Source organism: Chrysemys picta, chromosome 5 (assembly GCF_011386835.1).
Source record: "Chrysemys picta bellii isolate R12L10 chromosome 5, ASM1138683v2, whole genome shotgun sequence".
NCBI classification, from domain to species: Eukaryota; Metazoa; Chordata; order Testudines; family Emydidae; genus Chrysemys; species Chrysemys picta.
The window spans coordinates 124,601,425-124,626,117 of NC_088795.1; the positions used below are offsets into that span (position 1 = coordinate 124,601,425).

Sequence of the window (24,693 nt, forward strand, 5' to 3'; positions counted from 1 at the left end):
CAACTGTTTAATGCTCTCATTTTACAGGTGTGTAACCTTGGGGGCCTGTTATTACATTGATGGTTTTTATCCTTGTTATTTTCAGTAATGATAGTGAGAGTTTATAGGAATACAGTTTATTGATTGTTGTATCAGTAGACTTGTCATCTGCTTAAACATTTTTCTTCACTTTCTGAATCTTCATGATCTCATTTTAGTTTTCTTGTGCCAAAAATTAAAGAGAATTTTTGTCCAATGTAGATACTGTTTATCAAAAATAAAAAGGCTAGTGAAGAACTCAGTTGCTCCTGGTATTTGCAGGCTTAATATAGAAAAGATTCTGATTATAATTCTATTTAGCTGCTACAAAGTTTTTCAGGGATAATGGAGTATTCTCTAGCTTTTTGGCTATGAAGTTATTAGAATTCCCCAGAACCTTACCTTGGTATTGTCAGGAAGATAGACCTAATGGCAGGTGTTTTCTCGCCTGTAGAAGGGACTCTCTTGAAGTTGGCCGTGGGCTGCTTAGGTATATTTTAACTTTCAGGATTCCTTCCTTGCTTTTTAAAAATATTTATTCCCAGGGACAGGCATTGGAACAGACTACTAGGTAACAATGCTCACAGGCACTCATGGAGGCAGTTCACTGGAGAGATTTTGGCACCAAAGTGCTCCCTATAGATAGATGTAGAGGTAATGTAGATAGATGGCTTGGAACTCTGCCAAAAGTCCAATGTTTTGCCTCCATTTGGTAGAAGCACCTCACTCTACTGTCTCTGCCTGGTTTGATGAGAGAACCGTCAGACTCAGATCTTGGAGACAGTCTGTTTCCTGCTTTTTCTGTCATCTCTCTTCATCCTTCCACCTCGGAACACACAGATTAATCAACCTCAATGGTGAACCATTTAGGAGTAGGCAAGTGCAACTTGTTCATCACCTGTCTGCCAGTGTCTTCCTCTAGCTGCAGGCTGAACTATTAGCAGCGGCTGTCTCATTAGTGGGGCAGCAGTTTTTGTTGGTCCCCCTCTGAAGATGGCACAAACATTCAGCCCTGCTAAGTGAACAGCTCAGTGGGATGACATTTGATGCCTGTGGCTGGAATAGGAATAGGAATCACCATTTTTTTTTATGTACAGCCCTCTTTACATGAGGCCTTTTCACTAGGGCTGTCAATTAATTGCAGTTAACTCACACGATTAACTCAAAAAAATTAATTGCGATTAAAACTGAGTAATTGTGATTAATTTTTTTAATCGCACTCTTAAACAATAGAAATTTAATAAATATTTTTGATATTTTTCTACATTTTCAAATATATTTATTTCAATTACAACACAGAATACAAAGAATACAGTACTCACCTTGTATTATTTTGTATTACAAATATTTGCACTGTAAAAATGAACTGAAAAATACAATTTCTTGTTTATGTCATACAAGTACTGTACTGCAATCTTTTTATTATGGAAGTGTAACTTACAAATGTAGATTTTTTTTGTTTGTTTTGTTTTTGAGTGCAGTTATGTAACAATGTAAAACTTGAGCCCACAGGTTCACTCAGTCCTACTTCTTGTTCAGCCAATTGCTAAGACAAACAAGTTTGTTTACATTTACGGAAGATAATGCTGCCCTGCTTCTTATTTACAATGTCAACTGAAAGTGAGAACAGGCATTCACATGGCACTTTTGTAGCCAGCGTTGCAAGGTATTAACGTGCCAGATATGCTAAACATTCATATGCCCCTTCATACTTCGGTCACCATTCTAGAGGACATGCTTCCATGCTGATGATGCTCGTTAAAAAAATTAGTTAATTAAATTTGTGACTGAACTCCTTCGGGGAGAACTGTATGTCTCCTGCTTTGTTTTACCCACATTCTGCCATATATTTCATTTTATAGGAGTCTCAGATGATGACCCAGCACATGTTTGTTTTAGGAACACTTTCACTGCAGATTTGACAAAATGCAAAGAAGGTATCAATGTGAGATTTCGAAAGATAGCTACAGCACTCAACCCAAGGTTTAAGAACCCGAAGTACCTTCCAAAAATCTGAGAGGGACGAGGTGTGGACCATATTTTCAGAAGTCTTAAAAGAGCAACACTCCAATGCGGAAACTACAGAACCTGAATCACCAAAAAAGAAAATCAACCTTCTGCTGGTGGCATCTGACTCAGATGATGAAAATGAATGTCCGTCAGTCTGCACTGCTTTGGATTATTATCGAGCAGAACCCATCATCAGCATGTCCTCTAGAATGGTAGTTGAAGCATGAAGGGACATATGAATCTTTAGCACTTCTTGCAACACCAGCTACAACAGTTCCATGTGAACGCCTTTTCTCACTTTCAGGTGACATTGTAAACAAGAAGCGGGCAGTATTATCTTCTGCAAATGTGTAAACAAACTTGTTTGTCTGAGCGATTCTCTGAACAAGAAGTAGAACTGAGTGGACTTGTAGGTCTAAAGTTTTACATTGTTTTATTTTTTGATGCAGTTTTTATATACATAATTCTACATTTGTAAATTCAACTTTCATGATAAAAAGATTGCATGACAGTATTTGTATTAGCTGAATTGAAAAATAATATTTCTTTTGTTTTTTACAATGCAAATACTTGTAATAAAACATAAAGTGAGCACTGTACACTTTGTATTCTGTGTAGTAATTGAAATCAATATATTTGAAAATGTAGAAAACATCCAAACATACTTAAATGGTATTCTATTATTGTTTAACAGTGCGATTAATTGCAATTAATTTTTTAAATCTTTTGACAGCCCTATTTTTCACCTGTTCCTTTGGCCTTTCATCAGCTCCAAGAATCTTCTTCAACCTTTTTTGGGGATGATTATTGCCTCCTTCAGAGACGAGGTAGCTGCATTTTTCACCACTTGTATGATCTCTCCATAGGATCTCAGTGCAGAGAGAAGGTGATTTTGGGCTCACAGAGAGAGAAGTTCTTTGACAACATGAGTTTGTGAACAATTAGGATGAGATTTTTTTTATCCCATTCACAAGATTTGACACCTTGGGGCTAGGCTCTGCTCATTCTTTGAAAGTGTCTTACTTCTCTTAAAGCAACAAACATCAAGCAGCTACTTCAGACCCTACTGAGATCCAGCTACAACAATTTGATAGGCCCTTGGTCTCCTAGGATTCAGATACATTTTGACTCCTGTTTAGATATAGTTAAGTGAGCGATTCTTTACATGAGGCCTTTTCACCTGTTTCTTCTGTCAGTGTGGGATCACTTCACCTATTCAGTCCTTCAATTCATGAAATGGAGCAGATATAGAAACCTGACCAAAGGAAATCTCTGTCTGAAATTCCTGAAGTCAGGATCACTATGAAAGCCTGCCTGGCCAATTTGTGGCACGTGGGTACACTTTCCTGTTAGGAAAAATGGTTCCTCTCTAGAATACAAGAGGAGCGATGTGGATAAGGGATAAACCATAAGATGCCTAGTGACCCTCGCAACTGCCACTGCCACTCTGAGTTAGTTTCTCAGACCTGAAGAAGAGCTCTGTGTAAGCGCAAAAGCTTGTCTCTCTCACCAAAAGAAGTTGGTCCAATAAAAGATACTACCTTATCCACCTTGTCTCTCCACTCTGAGTGACAGTTGCACAGCTGTAGCTTATGTAACAAAGTAGCACCCTAAACTGTCAGTTGAGAATGAAAGCCTTTTGGACATTTAATTGAGTGAAAAGTTGGAGTGTAGTACTTTCAGCTTTTGAATATATTCATGGGGAAACTCGACATTCAGAACTGTCTCCAAGGAAATGAGAACTGAACAACAATTTGCAGCAGTCTGTATTCCAGGATAGGGGATACCACAGACAGAGTTTTCTGTATCAGTCAATAACAAAAATGTGGACTACTTCTGATTCAGAGGCTGGGAGACAAAGCCATGGAAAAACCTATGTCTTCTGTGTCATAGGAACATAGGAATTATCATACCTGATTAGATCCATGGTCCATCTAATCCAGTATTCTGCCTCCAACAGTTGCCAACACAGTATGCTTTAGAGGAAGGCGTGATAAACCTCACGATAGGCAGGTCTGAGGCAATCAGCCCCCCTGCAGGTATAATCTAATCCATAATACTTAGAAATGGGTGTAAACCCTAAAACATGAAGTTTCATCTCCTTTACTAACATACTCTGTTAGTTAGCATTAACTATAATAAATCTGGATGTTCTTATCTGTATAAATGTCCCAATCCCTCTTTGAATTTTGTTTAGTTCTTGTCCTCAACAACGAGTCCTTGGTAATGAGTTCTGCAGTCTAAATGTTATGTGAGATACTATCTCCTTTTATCAATTTTGGATTTGCCACCTTTCAATTTCATTGGATGTTTCTTTAGTCGTATATTATGAGACATGGAGAACAGATTCTTCTTTGAATGGTTGCACATGTGCATTCCGCTCTTGGTGTCTGTGCCCAGCGCACAGTCATGGGAAACTTTTCCCCTCATCAGTATCTCTTGGGTAGCTCAAACACTCTGCTGCTGCACAGCACTGCATGCAGGTATAAAGGGTAGAACCACCTCCAGTCCCCGATAGTTTTTTCTTACTACCCGTAACAGTCATTGGAACGCCTGTTAATTGCTAGAGCAGTTTTCTCTCAAACTTTATGTACAGAGTCTAGCTATAGTTAGTTGTTACTGTAGTTAGTAAGTTTTAGTAGTTTAAACATTTTGCTTATATTGTTTTTCCTCATTTTGGGGTTCTGTTGACAGTACCGAGTCATGCCCTGATCACTAGGCTTCAAACCATGTGCTTCCTGCTCAAAGCGTATGCCTGTGAGGAACCTGCTCAGCAGTTGTTTCAAGTGCTTGGGCAAGACATATACGAAGGATTGATGCCAGATTTGACCAGAGGAAGATCGCCACTCCCAAACTCTGTAAAGCAAGGGGAAAGGGGGTCGACTAGAGTGCAAGAGAGAAACAAGCATTCCTCCTCCAAATTAATGCCTAAGACAGCATCACTCATTGACTCTAGTGCCAGAATGGGCACCGTTGAGTCCGGTTCCAGAAACTACACTGTCAACTTCAGCATCAATGCATCGACCAAATATAATCTCAGTGCCAACTATGCCAGAGTGTGATGTTCCCCTAAGGTATTATCTGGACTGGTGATCTGCTAGGTCACGCCAATCCTTGACTCTGGGAGCCAGCCTTACCCTGCTCTGCTGTGAGAACCCCCACTCCTGGGCTGTTCACTCACAGCTTCTAGCATGTAAGCTGCTCCTTGGATTATGCAACTGAATGACACTGGCCAATATCTCTGGTCTCAGATACAACCCTGGGATCCTCCGTGTTGCAGTGTCCAGTTATGCCCGTTGGATGCCGCAAGCTTATATGAGTTTGTCAATTTAACAAAGAAATTGATCTGTATCAGGCTTGTTATCCCAAGAGGAGTCTCTGACATGCTTCAAACCAAATGCACTGCTTCAGGTAGAATAAACAAACAGATTTATTAACTACAAAGATAGATTTTAAGTGATTATAAGTAAAAACATAACAAGTCAGATTTAGTCAAATGAAATAAAAGCAAAACGCATTCTAAGCTGATCTTAACACTTTCAGTACCCTTATAACTTAGATGCTTCTCACCACAGACTGGCTGGTTGCTCTTCAGCCAGGCTCTCCTCTTTGATCAGCGCTTCAGTCACTTGCTGGTAGTGGTGTCTGTAGATGGAGGTGGAAGAGAGAGGAAGAGATTGGCAAACGTCTCTCCCTTTTATCATGATCTTTCTTCCCTCTTGGCTTTGCCCTCCCCCCTTCAGAGGCAGGTGAGCATTACCTCATCGCAGTCCCAAACTGACCAAAGGAAGGGGGGTGGCTCACGCGAGAGTCCAACAGATCATTTCGTTGCTGCCTAGGCCAGTGTCCTTTGTTCCTGTGAGGCTGGGCTGGGTTTGTCCCATACATGCCTTGATGAGGTGCTCTTAGAAAGTTTTTGCCTGGGCTTTAAGTCATGAAGACACATTTTCACCCTCATAACTATATACATGAAATTACAACCTATAACAGTACTATAACATCACTGTAACAACAATTACTATAACATCACTATAACAACAATGCTCAGTGCATCATGAGCCTTCCAAAGACACCGACATGACAGACTTTGCATTGGATACCACACAATCATTTTGCAAGGATGAACATGGGGTTATGCTGGGTGTTCCCAAAAGGTACAGAGAGTCACACAGAGGCATTTGCAGCAGTGAAGAATTTATTCTGCTTCTCAATGCCAGTATTCGCTCCCTTAAATGCCTTGTGCAAACACCTGCAGTGCAGCACTCAGTACTGTACCAGCTGCCTACTTTCTGGACAGTCTGGCCTTTGGTACTATCTAAGGGGAAGCCAGCAATGATGGCTTAGCTATTGCTGTGTTCTCAGCACCGGTCCCTGGCACCAACTGGGACATGCCCACTGTGGCTGTTGGAACATGAGTCATCTTCTTCAGACTCCAAGGTGGGCCTATATGTCTCTCAATCTCAGAGCAGGACCTACCACTCCCTAACTAGAGCCTTCCTCTCCAGGTATCCTGGTGACCACACTATGGGAGCTGATTTGGGAATGTGGCCAGGAGGTTACTAGGGTCCAGCCCCTTATCGGGATCCTTTTGGATCCCCTGAGGCTCCCCAGCTTCTAGATCCTCCTCTTGTCATTACTACTCAGTGCTCTCATCCAAATGGGGTGACACCAGGCATTGAGCCACCCCAACTCCAGTGTCTGGCACCGGGCCTGATGCCAAGCATCAGGAAGAGGCTCTTGAGGAGTCATCAGAGCATCCTGCAGAAGAGATTCAAATGCTTCCTGTCTTAGCTTCATTTTCATCCTCTCCGGATAAAGCGGTTTCCTTGGATGCGTCATCGTCCCCGTCCTGAAGGCTACAAGACATATCAGGAATTGTTAAAGAAGGTGGCTTCAGACTTGGGCATTCAGGCTAAGGAATTCAGAGTCCTCTTATCTCCCGATTGATATATTATATACCTCAGGTCCATCTAGAGCAGTGGTTCTCAACCTACTTAACATTGTGGGCCACATCCAATACTACCTGAATGGCCCTGAGGAAGTCACATGAGCCGCAGCTCTGTGCTGATTGGGACCCCAGGTTGAAAACCACTGATTTAGAGACTTCAGACTAATGGGTCTTGAGCATTATGGGGACATACCCTTCAATCTGTTTCTACCCCTCCCTCTCACCTGATTTCCCTGTTCCTCTTCAGGGGCCACTCTCATGAGGATCTCCTCCTCCAGAAGATACAATCTCTCCTTCAGGCAGGTGCCATACATGAGGTCAATGAGGTGCTTTTGGAGCCTGTAAAGACACCATCTCAGACACCATCTTCCTTTCCTCCCACTTCAAAGCATGCAGAGTGCAAGTATTGTGCCTTCCCAAGGGTTTGACTATCCATACTCCCACCCACTTCCAGGGTCATTAGTGGTTGCAGTGGCTAGCAAGAGGGAATGCCGGGACATCAAGCTGCCACACCCAAATCAAAAGAGTCATAACACCTGGATTTATTTTGTAGAAAAGTTTATTCAACTGGAGGGTTGCATTTTAGAATTGCCAATCAACTGGCTCTCCTGGGGCATTATGATTTTAATTTGTGGGGCTCTCTGGAGAAATTCAAAGATCTATTGCCTGAGAACACTAGGCAGGCACTCTCTTTGCTGGTGAATGAGGGCAGATTAGTGATGAGGAATTCGCTGCAGACTCGACTACTAGGACCATGGCTTCTGTGGTTTCCGGGCAGAGGTCCTCCTGGCTCTTCTGGTCTACCCTATGAAGTTCAGTATATTATTCAGGCCTTGCCTTTTCAGGGTCCTTCTCTGTTCTCATAGCAGACAGCGAGCTCCGTGGCCTTAAAGACTCAAGGATGACCTTTAAATCCTTGGGTTTGTACACGCTGTTACCTCAAGAACAGATTCTGGGATCCCAGAGTAACCCTCTTATTGCTTACTTCTGGATTCTCAAGATTAATTAATCTGTTCTTGTAAGGTGAAAGGATGGGGCCTGCCCTAATAGAATTACCAGAGTTTACCAAGGATTTCGTTATGTTCACCCCTGGGAGGACACGGGTGCAGCCCTCCGCTCAAAAGATTGACAGCCAGGCAGTATTTTTCCAAAACAAAGTATTTTCTTTATTTAGTGTAACCAATCTTTTCTAATACAATTATTCTAAACCTAAATTAAAAAATAAACATAAATTCCTTAGCACAGGTATACAAGTTAAAGTACCCAACACAGTAATGTTATACAGTTGAAATGGCTTAAGTGATTATGTTCTGCACATGGTGATCAGTCAGATGCAGGACACTGACAGCAATCTTAATAAACCCTAAACTTTATACATAGTAACATAAACATGCACACCACAGCCACTCATCTTTATTATCCCAAGCATACACATCCATTAACTCTATTTCTATTCTATATCCTAGACCAGGGGTAAGCAACCTATGACACGCGTGCCGAAGGCGGCACGTGAGCTGATTTTCAGTGGCACTCACACTGCCTGGGTCCGGGGGGCTCTGCATTTTAATTTAATTTTAAATGAAGCTTCTTAAACATTTTTAAAATCTTATTTACTTTACATACAACAATAGTTTAGTTATATATTATAGACTTATAGAAAGAGACCTTCTAAAAACGTTAAAATGTATTACTGGCATGAGAAACCTTAAATTAGAGTGAATAAATGAAGACTTGGCACACCACTTCTGAAAGGTTGCGAACCCCTATCCTAGACTTTGGCTGACATGCTTCCCCTCTGCTCTGTCTCAGGATCCTTTTCTGCTCTGTCCCAGTAGCCTGCTGCTGTCACCCTGCAGTAGCTTCTTCCTTCAGGTCTTCTTCCTTGCTGTTCTTTGCTCTTTTAGGTTTCTTCTTTTTCTTTTCTTTTTAATCTTCATAATAGAATCAAGGTCCCATCCAGTTCTATGATTCTCCTGCTCCTAACCTGACTGACTTTTGCCTGCCTGCTCTCTTCCTTATATACAGTTTTTGGCCTGTACTGATTGGCTTATTTTTCAATCCTATGATTAGCATACCTATCCTCCAATCATCTTCAAACTCTCTCTGATTGGTCCATATTTATAGACCAATCATAACTGCTAAATCTGGCTGTCAATCAAAGCTATTGCACAACAAGTTTACTGAGCACCCCTCCCTGCTATTTTGGAGTGATGTTTACCTGACCTCAGTCCACATCTTCCCAGCAACACATTAGCCATAGGTTAAACTGCTTAAAACTGCCATCTCACTATCCTTGTCTTTGTGCCAACATTGTATGCAAACTTAAATTACCACATTTTAAAACTGTAAACCATCACCTCATTATATTTATTTGTTAAGTTATGCATCTTAACGTTATGGTCTACTGTTGCCAGCCCATTTCTTACCAATGTAGTTAATTTTATTTCAGTTCTTCCCCTATTTTCAGTTAATGGTGGCAAAGCAGTGTGTCTGAGTGCAGTGCTTGGAAATAAAATAGAGCAGCTCAAAAACCTTTCATGTCAACACCTGCCACAGTCAGGAAAGAAAAGCCGTTTAGTTCTCAAAGACAACACAGCGGCAATGTTCTACTTCAACAAGCATGGAGGAGACTGCTCTTCTCCACTCTGTCAAGAGGCAACTCTGCTTTGGGAGTTCTACATTGCTAACTTGATAGATCTAGAAGCTTCTTACCTACAAGGATCCAAAACTATCTTGCAGATAGTTTGAGTCACCACCTGTGGTCTCTTTGCCCAGATATGGCCAGATACATCATCCATGGTAGGGGTCTCCACAAGTAGACCTATTTGTGATGAAGATCAACAGGAAGTGTCAGCAATTTTGTTCCCTGCAAGGTCACAGCTGAGCCTCCCTCACATATATTTTCTTACTACCAGGGTCAAGCAGGCTTCTCTGCACTTTTCTCCCAATTCCGTTCATTCACAGGGTATTTCTGAAGATAAGACAAGACCAGACCAGTCATACTCATAGGTCCAGCGTGCGCCTGTCAACACTAGTTCCCCACTCTCTTGGAGCTGTCCATGCAACTTCTAGTTTCATTTCCATTGGACTTGGACCTAATCTCCCAAGATCATGTTTTTCTACTCCAGTGTTTCTCAATAACCGGTTTGTAGACTGGCGCTGGTTCCTGAGATCTCCCTGACACAGTTTAGAAAAGCAGAAAGCCAGTCCTTGGTATCAAAAACATTGAGAAACACTGTTCTACTCCATCTGAGCCCGCAAACTCTTCATTTATTTGCATGAATGTTCTATGGCTAGACATTAAGGAGCAGTCTTGCTTAAAAGAGGTTCAAGATGTCCTGATGAATAGTAAAAGCCATCTACTAGGACTATTTACCAAGACATTTTTCCATCTAGTCGTGCCATTCTGGAGTCTTGCCATCCCATTCTTTTATTCGACACGTACTAAAATACTTATTGTACCTGAAACATCAATGATTGGCTGTTAGTTCTGTCAAGGTACATCTAACAACTATTTCAGATTTCCACCCTCAGTTAGGTTATCAGTCTATTTTTTCTAATGACATGTCAATAAAGTTTTTGAAAGGCCCACTCAAATTGTGTCCTCAGGTACATGATTCTGTTCCTTCTAAACTTAGTATTGTCAAATCAGTCCCCTGTTTGAGCCTTTGATTGCTTTTTCTATATCATTCATTTTATATTCTTTTATCATGTTCCCTCTTATTCATATTCTTTCTAAGGTTAACAATCCCAGTCTTTCCAATCTTTCTTTGTAAAAGAGTTATCCATGCTCTTAATCTTTTCTGCCCTTAATCCTTTTTCAGATGGGGTGACCAGTAGGGAACACAGTATTTCTTATGAGAGCGTACCATTGTTTTATATAATGGCATTACAATTATTTCTATATTATTCTCCATCCTGTGCCTTATGTATCCTAACATCTTGTAAGCTTTTTTGCCCTCAGCTTCACTTTGAGCAGTGGTCATCATTGATCTAGCCACAATAATGCTTTGGACCTTTCTTGAGTTTATACAATTAATTTAGAACCCTGTAAAGTATATGAGTAATATAAAATTTTCACTCAAGTGTGCATTTTTGTATTTATTAACATTGGACTTCATCTGCTGCCATGTTGCCTATTCATGCAGCTTGGTCTACACGGGGGGGGGGGGGGGGGGTCAACCTAAGTCCATCTGAAGCCCCTCAGTCTTTTTGAGATTTGACAACTTAAATAACTGTGTCATCTGCTGGCTAACTCATGCTCACTCCCCTTTCCAACTTATTAGTAAATATATTAAGGGAACCTTGATCCCACTGTTAACCTTTTGACAAGCTGGGAACTGACCATTTATTCCTACTATTTGTTTTCTGTCTCTTAGCCAGTTTTTGATCCATGCCAATATTTGGCCTCTCATTCCATGCCTTCTTAATTCTTTAGTTCCTCATGTGAGTGGCCTTTTGAAAGTCAGAAAAAATTATGTCAACTGATTTTTCTTTATATTTTACTTTTTGACACATTCAGAGGATTCTAACAGATTAATGAGACATAATTTTCCTTTGATGAGAGTTTACCAGATACAAATGGAAAGCTTGTGGTCTGAGAGACAAGGTGGATGAGGTAATATCTTTTATTGGACCAACTTCTATGGGTGAAAGAGACAAGATTTCAAGCTACACAGAGCTCTTCTTTAACTTATGGTCTGTAATTGCCCAGTTCACTACTAGAATCTTCTATAAATTTAGGTATGTCATTTGCTGTCCTCCAATCCTCCTGTGCAATAGCAATTTTTAATGATAATTAATGAATAAGCTAGTCAGATGTACCATTTTCCTCCTTTCCCCATTCTTTCTTTGGGTTGCCAGGAAAATCAGGGAGGGTGAGGCCTGTGTCCTCTTGAGTGGCAGTTTTAATGGAAATGTCCATTTGCCTTCCTTGGAGGTTATTACTTATCAGACAGCTTCTGATACAATGGCCAGGCTGTTTATCAAAAGGAGGACAAGTTGAAGTTTGGAACCGAGAAGATGAATCTGCAGGACTTTGGGAACTCTGAATAACTAGTGCAGGTCTATTTCCAGTCAAAGACTTTACATCTAAAGCCTCTACCATATCTGGTGTGCTGAATATGGCCTCAATTTGAAATCTGTATTTATCAGGTACCACAGGTCTCAAAACCAGGCCCATCAGGCTGCTCAGCAGAAACCTTATCTGCTGAGCCACTGAGTTGTAAGGAGTGAAGTGGGAACTGCTGCTAAAAACTCAACACCAGAAGCTACACCCACTGACAGAGCAGGGTTAGATGACTAACAGCAGACTGCTGATTGGACACCACCAGCGACAAAGCTTCCTTTTTCTATCCCATCCCTTGTCTATGTAGATGTTTCATGCCTCCTGAAACTGGGGGCTACAATGTAAAGGGGAAGACACGTGACTGCCCCACGTGTCTCTTCTGGGAGGAACTTCCAGACCCCACCTCCCTGGGCCAGGGCAGCCAATCCCACCGACTCCTGGGAGGCACTGGGGCCACATGAGTGGGGAGCACATACATCTGGGCCTGGTGGGGCCAGCTCTGGCCCTGGATGAGCCAAGGCCAGGGAACCTGCTCCCGATGCCTTCCCCAGAGATCCCCCACCCTGTGCCCAACCTGGGGACCGCCGTGCTCTACCCTCCCTTCCAGAGTTACTTATGTGGGAGGGTGGGCTCTGTTCTCCTCCCACTCTCCTGCCCTCTGGCACATTTGGCCCAGACAGGGAGTGAGACAGAGGCGCTTCTCATGAGGCTGAAGGTGGCTGCTCAGGGTTGCTGCTCTGTGCGGTATGGTGGCTGCCTGAGAGAGCCCAGATGGGGAGGCGGTGGCTAGCTACCGAGCCTTGTCCCTGCTCCTGTTACCACACCTTGTTCCTGCCCCGAGTTGCTAATTCCAGCTTTGATCCTTGGTGTGATTTCTGACTCTGACTCAGGCTTCACACTTGGCATGACCACAACCCTGACCCCAGTTTTGATCCTTGGAGTGACCTCAACTGTACTCCTGGCTCCAGCCACTAGAGTCAGACAGCCCATGTTACAGGCCCTGACAGCTTGCTCAAACCAACCTCAGTTTCCTCCAGGACTCATTGTTGAACCCCTGGACTGAGTATGGACACTGCCGGGATTCTTGCCCTGCTATTGGACCAGTACCTGTAAGTCCTCAGGAGCAGATCGCTCCCCTCCAGGCAGAAAGCTAGAAACTGAGAGACCAAGTTCAACAGCTGCAGACAGGAAATCATTCCTTGCAGGAGCAAGGTACAGTACTCAGAATGGCTGTGTGTAACCACTATACATCTCTTACGACACTGGCTCGAGTGATTGGCCCGAGTTTCCTTTCCAGAGAGACATGATGGTACCCACAATAAGTTTTGCAGGTTCATTACCCAATGCAGACTCCTGTTTATGCTCCAGCCCCAGGAGTATGTCAAAGATCAAGTTAAGTTGAGGCTAGTATTGAACCTGCTTACTGGGGAGGCCTTGGCATGGGCCTCCCCCTTTTTAGAACTGAATCACTCACTACTGACCAACTGGGAACTGTTTTTACAAGCGTTTGCCAGTATTTTCAATGACCCTCACAAAGCCTGCAGAGCAGAGACTGTCTTACAAAAGCTCCAGCAAATCCTGGGATCAGCCCTTTCCTATGTCACCCAGTTCAGACATTTGGCCATAGATGATGCCTGGAATGATGCCTAACTCCTCCATCCATTTCGGCTTGCCCTTTGCAAAGAACTAAAAAACAAGCTGGCATGGGTGGATCCTTCCCCCCCCCCCCCCCATTTTAGAGGCCTTGCTGGGCCGGTGTATCCAGATAGACACCAGGCTGCATGAACGGCAACTAGAACATAGGTTGATGAGCCTACCTACCTCCTTCACTCACCTAAGAGTCAGTCCTCAGGCCCAAGTGAGCTTTGCCTCAATCAAGTCCATATCAACTGACATTGGATGACCCCACCTATCCCCACGTGAATGAGAGTTCAGAAGACAGGAGAACCTCTGCTTCTATTATAGAGGCCAGGGCATGTAGTATCCAAGTGTCCTGTCAAAACCCCTGCTAAGCTGATGATAGGGAAGAAACTAACTCCACACCCAGTCTGGGACCCGAAGCTGGCTACCATCCAGAAGACACCCCAAAATTATGCTAACCTAGAAGTTCCTCATCCACCTCCACTTCTACAGATTCCCCTGCAATTGCAGATCCAGCAGGCCAAGTATGCCTTTCCTATAAAATAGGCATTGATTGATTCAGGAGTGGGAGACAATTTCATGTTTTTTTTTTTTTGTGACCCAGGTCCTCAGTCTCCCACTACAATCCAGCATTACCTTAGACCTGGTAGAAACAGTAGATGGGTCTCCACTGGCATCAGGCCTAGTTACACAGGAGACTGCACTGCTGGAAATGGTGATTGGGGAGCACCGGGAAGCCCTATGATCTAATGGAGACCCATTTCCTCCCCACATTTCTTCCTGACTTTAGGGGCACCCTGGCTCATTCATCACGATCACCATATTCTATGGTCCAATACGTCACTGCCTTCCCATTGAGCGTCTGTAGGGAGAACTGCCTTCTCATTCAAGAACTGAAAACCCGATAAACCGAGCCAGAGGATTCTAGTCTGGTAAAACAGACATTCCCCCATGTGGTGGCAACCGTGTTGGACCTAAAAACTCCATCCCCGCATGACGGACCACATCTTCCTATGAAATACCGGCACTACCATGATGTCTTTGAAAAACAGAATGCAGACTCACTACCCCTGCATCATGTTTATAATTGTCCTGTCGACTTTCATCTCGGAGCCAACATTCAGTTTGGGTGTGTATATTCTATGTCTGAATCAGAGCTAGCAATATTAAGGGATTAGCTCCAGGAAAACCTAGCTAAAGGCTTTATCCACCGCTCTACCTCCCCCGCAGGCACCCCATAACTTTTTGTAAAGAAGAAAGACAGCTCTCTGAGACTCTGTGTAGTATACAGGGCACTGAACCAAATAACTATATGAAATCGGTACCCCTTACTGTTAATCCCAGGGCTCCTGGACTGAGTACATGTGTTTGCTAAACTGTACATTAGTGGAGCATATAATCTAGTTCAAATCAGGACGGGGGACAAGTGGAAGATAGCCTTTAGAACAAGTTACAGACACTTTGAGTATTTGGTAATGCCCTTTGGACTTACCAGTTCTCCTGCCACTTTCCAGCATCTGATCAATGACATATTTCAAGATATCCTAGACCAGTTTGTGGTGGCATAGTTAATGATAGTCTAATCTATTCCAGTAGTCAAGCAAGCCATGACCGCCATGTCCATGAAATGTGAATACGATTGTGTCAGCACGGGTTATATAGAAAACTGGAAAAGTCTGTATTTGACCAATCATCTGTTGAATTTTTGGGGTTCATACTGTCAGAAGGTGGACTACGGATGGACCCTCAGAAGGTATCTGCATTTCAGGATTGGGCTGAACCTTGGAGCATCCAAGATCTCCAGAGGTTCATGGGGTTTGCCAGCTTTTACAGTTTATTTCAAACTTTCAAAGGTCACAGCCTCTATAACTGTCATCCTCCACAAATGTGCAAGGTTTCATTGGCCACTAGAGACCCACCAGGCCTTTGAAAACCCGAACATAGCATTCACATGTGCCCCAGTGCTGGTCTCCCCTGATCTTAACCAACCCTTTGTCCTTGAGGCTGACACCTCTGATGTAGCCACTGGAGTGATACTGTCCAAAGAAACAGGGCCCCAGCATGAAATGCATCCATGTGCATGTTTTTCATGAAAACTCATCCCTGTTGAATGCTCCTTGTTCCTGATAACTACCATGCCTCATCCCTGTTCCTACTGCCTACCATGCCTGGTTCCTATTTCCTCACCTTGACCCCCATTGCTGACTCTGACACCGGCTTGACCCTTGATGGGACTTCTGGCTTTGACCCTTGGCTTTTCCACAACTCTGACGCTACTCCTGGCTCCAACTACTAGGTCAGACAGCCTACGTTACAGGCCCTTATGGTGTCAGTCAAAACCCGTTTTTTTCTTCTTATTTGGCACATTCATTAAAGTTCTTAATTTAAGCACTTTCATGTCCATGTAGCTGTGTTAGGTTCCCTCTATTTTCTGGTAAAGGAAGTTTGGTTTCACACCTTCATATTTTTAGGTTCACAAGTGGGATCTTAAAGCTTCATTTGTCAATCAAAATCCGTGTGGCCAATTGGAAACGGAAGTAAATTTTGGGTCAACTAATGGAACTGCCCTTTGAACCAATGACTACTACCTTATTGATTTTCTTGTTAGTTTGTCAAGTCATTAAATTCTTTTTGGACACAAGGAAGTCTTGCAGAAAAACAGATACTTTGTTAAGTTGAAAACACTGGCAAGCGCAAAAGTCTCAAAGTTTCAAAAGCAATAATCATCGTGTGTGTCTTGGCAGCACTTGTGGAGTCTTATAAGAAAGGTATAAAAACTGCTCCCTCATATTTGAGCACATTCTACCAGATCTGTTTCCACTTCATGAGCTGCGTATGAAGAGATCTGCATTGCAGTCAGTGTTTCTCTCCATACTTTCAAAAGAAAAATGCAGGTTGGACATCTAATTTTTCTCTGAGGTAACCTTTGGTGGGTGGGTTTTATAGACTGCTGACCTTCTTTGATTCATATGTTTCTAACTATTCTCTCTTTTGGGACTTGGACTGCTTGTGAATTTCTAACAGTTAGAGCCCTGTGAAATTGGGTTATTTATTTTTTATATATTTTTTTGTTTTTATTTTTGACATTGTTGTGTTATCTTGTTTTATCCACCCCGCCCCATCACCCATACTTCCACACCGCATCTCCCCACTCCCAACTCCCCACAACTTCTGCCTGAGCCCCAGGCACCCCAACTTCAATATCAACAGCCACTCCTCTCCCAGGGGGCCCAGTGCCCAGCCTGGGCTGCCTCCCTCCACTCCATTCCATGGCACTGTGGGGAGAACCACACACCGCAATCCCCTTGCCAGGCAGGCTCAAAGGAGGCTGAGTGCCTGCTGACACCACCTCCTCACTGCAATGGCCCCCTTGCTTCTGTAAGTCATAGTGAATGTGGCTCTCTGTCTCATGCTCTTTGTGTTACTTCCAGCTCCTCCTGTCGACCTCTACCAGGCCCACACCCTCAGCACTCATTTCACATGTATGTAGGGTGGCCAGACAGCAAATGTGAAAAATCAGGACAGGAGGTGGTGGGTAATAGGAGCCTATAGAAGAAAAAGACCCCAAAACCAGGACTGTCCCTATAAAATCGGGACATCTGGTCACCCTACCTGTACGCAATGCATGCACATGACTCATGTGGGAGCAACCATTGGCTGGTGTGCTCCACTTGGCGGAAGTGATCCCATTAGCTCATTCGTTGCACCTCTTGGTCCTGCCATTGGCTACTGAATCTTCTGAGGGTGATGAGAAGCTTTGTTTTATAATGATTTATTTGTTTTATTTCATTTTTTGTGTAACTTTTTGCTTTATTTCATGTTATTTCAAAACACTGGGCTCTACCAGCAGTCTGTTCCAGTTGGATGCACAGGTGCTGACTCCATGGATGCTCTGGGGCTGGAGCACCCACGGAAGAAAATTGGTGGGTGCTCAGCACCCACCGGCAGCTCCCCTCCCCACCCCCCCGCTCCAGCTTACCTCCGTCTCCACCTCCTCCGCGAGCGCGCTGCCACGTCCTGCTTCTCCCCCTCCCTCCCAGCGCTTGCACCACGAATCAGCTGATTCGCAGGGCGGGGAGGGAGGGGGGAGTAGGAGGAATGCAGCATGCTGGGGGAGGAGGCGGGGCCAGGGCGGGAATTTGGGGAAGGGATCCAATAGGGGCAGGGAGGGGGCGGAGTTAGGGCAGAGACTTTGGGGATGGGGTTGGAATGTGGGGGCAGGGACAGGGAAAGGGTGGAGTCGGGGCGGGGGGCATGTGCACCCACCGGTGCTGGAGAAAGTTGGCGCCCATGGTTGGATGGACTACCTATGTATAAGGATAAGACAGTTTTTTCCTTATCTGTAAATTTGGATTTTTCCTTTCCTTTGTTAATATGCTTGCAGTATATTATAGGCTTTAAGGCAGGGATTCTCAAACTGGGGGTCGGGACCTCTCAGTGGGTCGTGAGGTTATTACATGGGCGGTCGTGAGCTCTCAACCTCCACCCCAAACCCCGCTTGCCTCCAGCATTTATAATGGTGTTAAATATATTTAAAAGTGTTTTTAATTTATAAGAGGGGCCGCACTCAGAGGCTTGCTATGTGAAAGGGGTCACCAGTAAAAAAAGTTTGAGAGCCACTGCTTTAAGGGTTAGAATTCTACTGATCTTGCAGTAGAGTTCTCTAGGGTGACCATATATCCCATTTTGGCTGGGGCAGTCCCTTTTTTAAGCCTTGTCCTGGGTGTCCCAACTTTTTTTTTCCAAAAGAGGCATTTGTCCCGTTTGCTCTTGCTGACTTGAACAGTTGGCAAGAGCAAACAGGAGAAATACCCACTTTTGGCAAAAAAGTGGTGTGTGGTGTGGAGGGAACAAACAGAGATGCCAGCCCCCCCACAGGGGGAAGGTAATCCTGGAGGGTCGGTAGCTGGAGGGGGTTCCAGCATGCAGGGCCCATGCAGGGTTCTAACCACCAGGGCAACAGCCTTGTGTGGGGGCAGGAGGGCCCACAGGGTTCCAGCAACTGGGCAACAGCATGGGGGGTCCTTTGGGTGAGTGGCTGTGGGGGGGTCCCATTTTCTCTTTAGGTAATATGGTCACCCTAAGTTCTAGACATTGCCTTTGCTGTTATCTGTGAGCATGGCTACCCAAAAGGCAATTCCAGAACGGTATTTTTCCTGTTATGAAAAGGCAAATGTACAGGTAAAGATAAATTAACTTAACTAAAATTAACTTAAAATTAATTTTAACAAATTGCCTTTTGACTCCTTGTTACAGAGCCTAGAAAAGCAGCCCTCTAGACTAGGTTCTGTACTTCCTTCAACCATGGTGGAAAAGCAAAGTTTTCATCTATACTGACTCCCTTCCTACACTGAGATAGAAATCTAGTACAGACACTGGCTGGTTGCCTCTCTCTTCCCCCCTTTTTGACTGGAATCTTGAAGTAATTATTTCCTCCCTGATGAGTTCACTGTCTTTCTCTTCCTCTCTGACAAGAGATTTCCCATCAGCTAGTTTAAATCTTCCTGTCTCAAACTGAACTCTGAAGTCCATTTTACAGCAACTAGAAACCCTCCCTGACTGCCCTGGACATAGAATCATAGGACGGGAAGGGACCTTGAGAGGTCATCTAGTCCAGTCCCCTGCACATGCTCTGGTCCCAATCTGAGTCCTGACAATTAAATTATAAACTAGAAGTCATGAGTGTCTTTCTGTTCATATGTTGTTACACCATGCAGTTCACCATGGTATTTCAGCACCTGGATGGGAATACATGCCCAGGTTCAAGGGTTTTCTGTATATTGGGACAAGCTGGGGTTTATATCTTCATAAAAGTCCCCTCCTGTCCCACTTCTCAGCTTCTAGAAATTCTGCTTGACCTTTAACACTACTGATGCTGCTTCTAACTACTAAAAGAGGTAGTATTCAGGTTTCAGACATCTAAAAATCAGTCAATATTCTAAATGCTAAATTAAGCTTGTTAACATAACAAAATTTAATTGAATAACTAGCACACTACTAAGTCAAATTCTTTATTTATTCTCTAGTTAAACAAGCTGCAAGATCTTCATCCATTGCCTAAGATAATTTTAGAATACCGACAGGTGAGTTCATTTTTCATAAAGAACATATTTTGCATTGAAAGCAAGAATTAACAAAAATATAGCTTTACTACGCCACTTTTCTGAGAATCTTTTGGCTAGCATATGATTTCATGTATTTCTTTAAATAGTCTTAATATTTCTGCAGCAGTAGGTAAATTCTTAGTATGAGTTCAAAAATAGGTTTGGTTTGCACTATATTTTTTTCAGTTAACAGCTGGAGCCACAAATTTTTGTTAAATGTTTGTTGCACAATTTTAGAAAACTTCACTAACAAAATTGGTTTGGTGATACCGTGCACTGCTAATGAGAAAATCTGGACCAAGAAAAGAGCTCGAGATTGTAAGGGGTTAGATCAGTGGACTTTTTGATATGTTGCTATTTCTTATTTTTAGAATAGTCTGCTGACAGTCCATCACAGCATTAGTTTAGTCTGCCCATTTTAGTTAATAGTTGGGTTTTCAATGGATGTGTTTTCAGAGTAAAACTAAAAAATCAGTCTTTGGCTTCCTTGTGTCATCCTTTGTTTCTGCATCTCTGAGTGCCAAATTCTGAAACTTTCACACTGCAACACCTGTATAGCCAAATATTTAGACTAGAGCCAAATGTTCAATGCCATTAAATTCACTGTATTGAGCCATTATTGAATGTCTATCACCCTCGCTATTAAAAATGTTTTGCGGTATCTACACATTTTCTATAGTTGTAAATGGGTTGACTTGAAGAGTATGAGTTTCCACTCGAAAACCTCTTATAATTTAGATAATATATATAGAAAAAGTACTAAACTCTTTTTCTAATTTAGGTTCACAAGATAAAGTCAACCTATGTGGATGGACTACTTTCATGCATGAAAAAGGTAAGAATGCAAAAAAGCCCCCCCTGTAAATTTGTGTATTTCTGTATAAGATGGTTTGAAATAATTCTGAAGTTTTTAAAATTATAATGTATTTTTATTAAAAATATAACCCTTATTTTTACTTATATGGAAATATTGATAACATAGTATATATAAGCTTTAGAGTAAAATTTCATTTTCACATCTTGACTTCTGCAACAACTTATCACAGGCTTTTATATTTGGATTTTTTTTTTACTTCACTAAAGGGATTTATTTCATCTACATGGAATCAGACAGGAACTGTGACTGGCAGACTTTCAGCCAAGCATCCTGTAAGTGAGTCTTTTAGAAGCCTTTTTCATTCAAAGAAAGTGTGGTGAAAATGCATTTCATTGTAAGCCATGTCCAATAGAGGGCTCCAGGTCAGCTAAATGGAAATATACACTCCATTTACATAATTTTGCTTCATGCTGTTTAATATGCATGAAAAATTCCAAACTAGTTTTCCTTTGGCTATCAGAGGGATCAAAGAACTAGTAATTGCAATATTGTATGTAGATGGGAGATAGGAACAAAATATATTGTTAAGTGGGTATTGCACTTTAGACAGAGATTACATTAAATAATATTGACAACTACTTTTAGAACAGAGTATAATATTCATTGCTTAGCTTTTAGGTTACAAAAGAGACAGGGATATTAGAAATCCTCAGTTCTGAGCCATGTAGCCTCTGGTTCCTGATATTGTTAGAGCAATTACTGAAGACTTTTGACCTGAGGTACAACCATTGTGCTCTGCAAGGACAGCAAATCACACCCACACCTTGTAACATAACCCTCCATGCCTTTAAAATCAATGCATAAGACGATACTTTTTCTTTGAATTTCTGTCTCATTAACTTTGTGTCATTTCAGTATCTTTATATTTATTCGATTTTTTTCTTTTCTTTTTAATTTTATACCATAATTCTTTACTCCTTGTGGTTAGAGCTGTAGATTGCCTAATCACGTCCATTATATAAACTCCTGTTTTCAGTTGTTCCTAATTTTCCAAAACTTTCATCTTTTTAGGTTGAAATTCTGAGGCCTGGTCTCTGGTTCAGGGTGACTTTTTTATTTAAAGGGCTTAGTAAAATTAATCTGTCATTTGTTTAGATTGCAGAGAGTGACTGGATTTGACTTTTGAGTCTGACATGTATTTGGTTTGTGACATCGGTCAAGTTCCATAATCTCCCTTTCCCATTTGTGAAATGACAGTATTAAGGGGAGTTGGGATCTTTCTACTGAATAGGTCAGCCTGCCATTGAGCCAGTATCTGCATCCTTCTGGGGTTTGCACGTCTTAGGTCATGTCAACTTCACTGGGCCAATAAATGATATACCAAAAAATAAATATGGATCAGATCTTATCAATATGAATGTTTAAAATTAATTAAAATTTTGCTATCTGATTCTGACATTGTAGTGTACATGTACAGCCAAAAGGAGAAAAGGTTGAACCTGGTTAAATGTATTTAAAATAATGTGCCACAATTATTGCTAATAGCTTTGAGGAATGTAAAGATTAAAGGATGAGGGAACTAAGGCAGAAACCTAAAGAAAGATCAGCACTTAGCACATATATTTAAGATGTGCTAATTGTTCTTACAGACCCACTTGCATTAGCAGAAGAAAAGTATTTCATTTTACATTGAAACCTAACTGGTTTTCTAACTTAATTATGGATATCTTGAATTACTAAATCATATTAAATGTGATTACTTCTTATGACATTGATGGGACCACATAACTACCTAGATAGACAGAAACTTTCAAGAGACATTTATACAAAACAAATATCTTGGTTCTAATAGCACTGTCATGTCTTTTAATAAATAAAACTAATTTGATTTCTGTTCATGCCTTTTTTAAGGCAGGGAACATGTTTGCTTATAAGTGCACTGTGTATGTGAAGTTTTTAAAATGTTTTCAGTATGACTTCTCTAACATTACGAAGTATCTTGTGCATGTTTCTTGCACAGCACTGTATTTTTAGACATTTTCATTGTCAGCATTAGATACCCCCAGCCAATTTATATGGTATGTTATGTGGCAAACAGTAGAAGGTTATGCATTTTTAACCTGAGCTCTTCAAAGTATATAAATGGAGGGACGGTAGGAGAAAATAGTGTTTTTACACTCTAGCATTCAAAATTAGCTTCATTTTATGTTGATTTACATTTTACTTTTCATGATTTTGGTTTATAAATGTTTGTGAAAAAGCACGTATGTCTGACATACTGAAGTCAGACAAATGAGCTAGCAGATTGTTAAAAGGTTCTTAGTTATTCTGTCTGTGACGCAGTATGGTTCAACTAAACATAACATTTTTCTTTTATATTTCACAGTAAACTGATACTTGCATCATAGTATGTATTAACACTATGACCAGAATTTCCAGAAGGACTGAGCACCCAGAAATGGGGTCAGAATTTCAAAAAACACTCTGCTGCCCTTTAGGCACCTAAATAACAGCCAGCACACTGCAACTCTTATTGAAAATATTGAAATGATGGTCCCAATTGTTGGTGCTGAGCACTTTTGAAAATCTAGCCAATATCTTCTCTCCTGATTCTAATAAACAAAACAAAAATTTTCCTATAGTTTCCATAAATATACAACTAAATATTTTTGCAATGATCATCAGCTTCTGTTTTCACCATTATACAAAAATATTGAAGGGACAACTATACAGGGTCTAATTTTGACCAGGATCTCACAATGTGCTCCCTTATGTGAGGTTAGTCTTACTGTACTACCACCATGTTCTTATCAACTGTGCAAATTGTACCATTACTTATGCCTGCAAACTATGGGTTTAAAGAAGGCTGAGTTTTAAAAATCTGATCCATTTGTGTTTTCTGTGTTAAGAGTATAAGGCATAAAAGAAACTGATGGGCATTTTGTCTCTCATGTTCGCATCTCCCATCATGTGCATTCTTGAGATTATCGCAAGACATTAGTCAGGACTGCACAGCATCTTTAATACTTCAACAAGGAACAGGGATACACTTCTTCGTTTTTCAGGTCAAGTCTAGGATTCCAATCACCCCCTCCCCCCAAAAAACCCCAATACCCCACTAAAAAAGTAAGGAGTAACAATGTAATGAAGAATTTACTTGCCTGCATTGTCTCTTCCTATGGTTTGTGGTTGGTCAGACACACTGCCAGTTCGTGATGCTCCCATTCAGCCTAGTGACAGTACCAAAAGTGTTTACAAAGTTCATGGCAGTAGTCGCAGCCTACCTCAGATGTCAAGGTATTCAGATCTATCCTTATCTCGGTGACTGGCTCATCAAGGGCCTCTCCAAAGAGCAGGTGCAGTGCAGTGTCACGACGTTGTGAGTCACTTGTCAAGCTCTGGACCTGTTGATAAACGAACAAAAATCAACATTGGTCCCTCTTCAGAGGATAGAGTGCATAGGAGCTGTCCTCAACTCCATGCAGGCCAGAGCATTTTTACCACAGGCCAGGTTCAGGGCAATGTCAGATCTGATCTCCCAAGTCACCGCACACCTGCTTACCACAGCTCGGGTCTGCCTCAGACTCCTAGGGCACGTGGCTGCATGCACCTATGTCATCCGGCACACAAGGCTGCGGCTAAGGCCCCTTCAAATGTGGCTGTTATCAATCTATTCCCCAGCCAGACACCCTTTGGACAGACTCTTCACGATCCTGCCCCAGCTACTCACCTCCCTCCAATGGTGGTCCAACCCAGATCCGGTGTTGGAAGGTGTTCCGTTTGCAATTCCACAGCCCACAGTATCTCTGATGTTGGATGAGTACGACCTCAGTTGGGGTGTGCACCTCAGTGCTCCCAAGACTCAGGCTATGATTGTGAGAGTTGTCTCTTCACATAAATGTGAGAGAGCTCAAGGCCAGCTGCCTGGCTTGCGAGATATTCCTTCCCCATCTGTCTGATCGCGTGATGCAGGTGCTGACAGACAACACGGCCTCCATGTTCTATGTCAACAGACATGGGGGAGCCCGCCCATCAATCCTTTGTCAGGAAGCCCTTGGCCTGTAGGACTTCTGCATCCAGCATGCGA

General features: G+C 42.3%; 1 protein-coding gene across 1 annotated transcript in view; it reads left to right on the top strand.

The window, feature by feature from the left end:
• Positions 1-24,693, top strand: part of POLN (DNA polymerase nu) — a 241,213-nt gene that overhangs the window by 78,790 nt on the left and 137,730 nt on the right. The window contains exons 14-16 of the mRNA XM_065598521.1: positions 19,712-19,768; positions 20,571-20,624; positions 20,873-20,938. Coding sequence (XP_065454593.1) covers positions 19,712-19,768; positions 20,571-20,624; positions 20,873-20,938 — 177 coding nt within the window. The remainder of the gene's footprint in view (positions 1-19,711; positions 19,769-20,570; positions 20,625-20,872; positions 20,939-24,693) is intronic.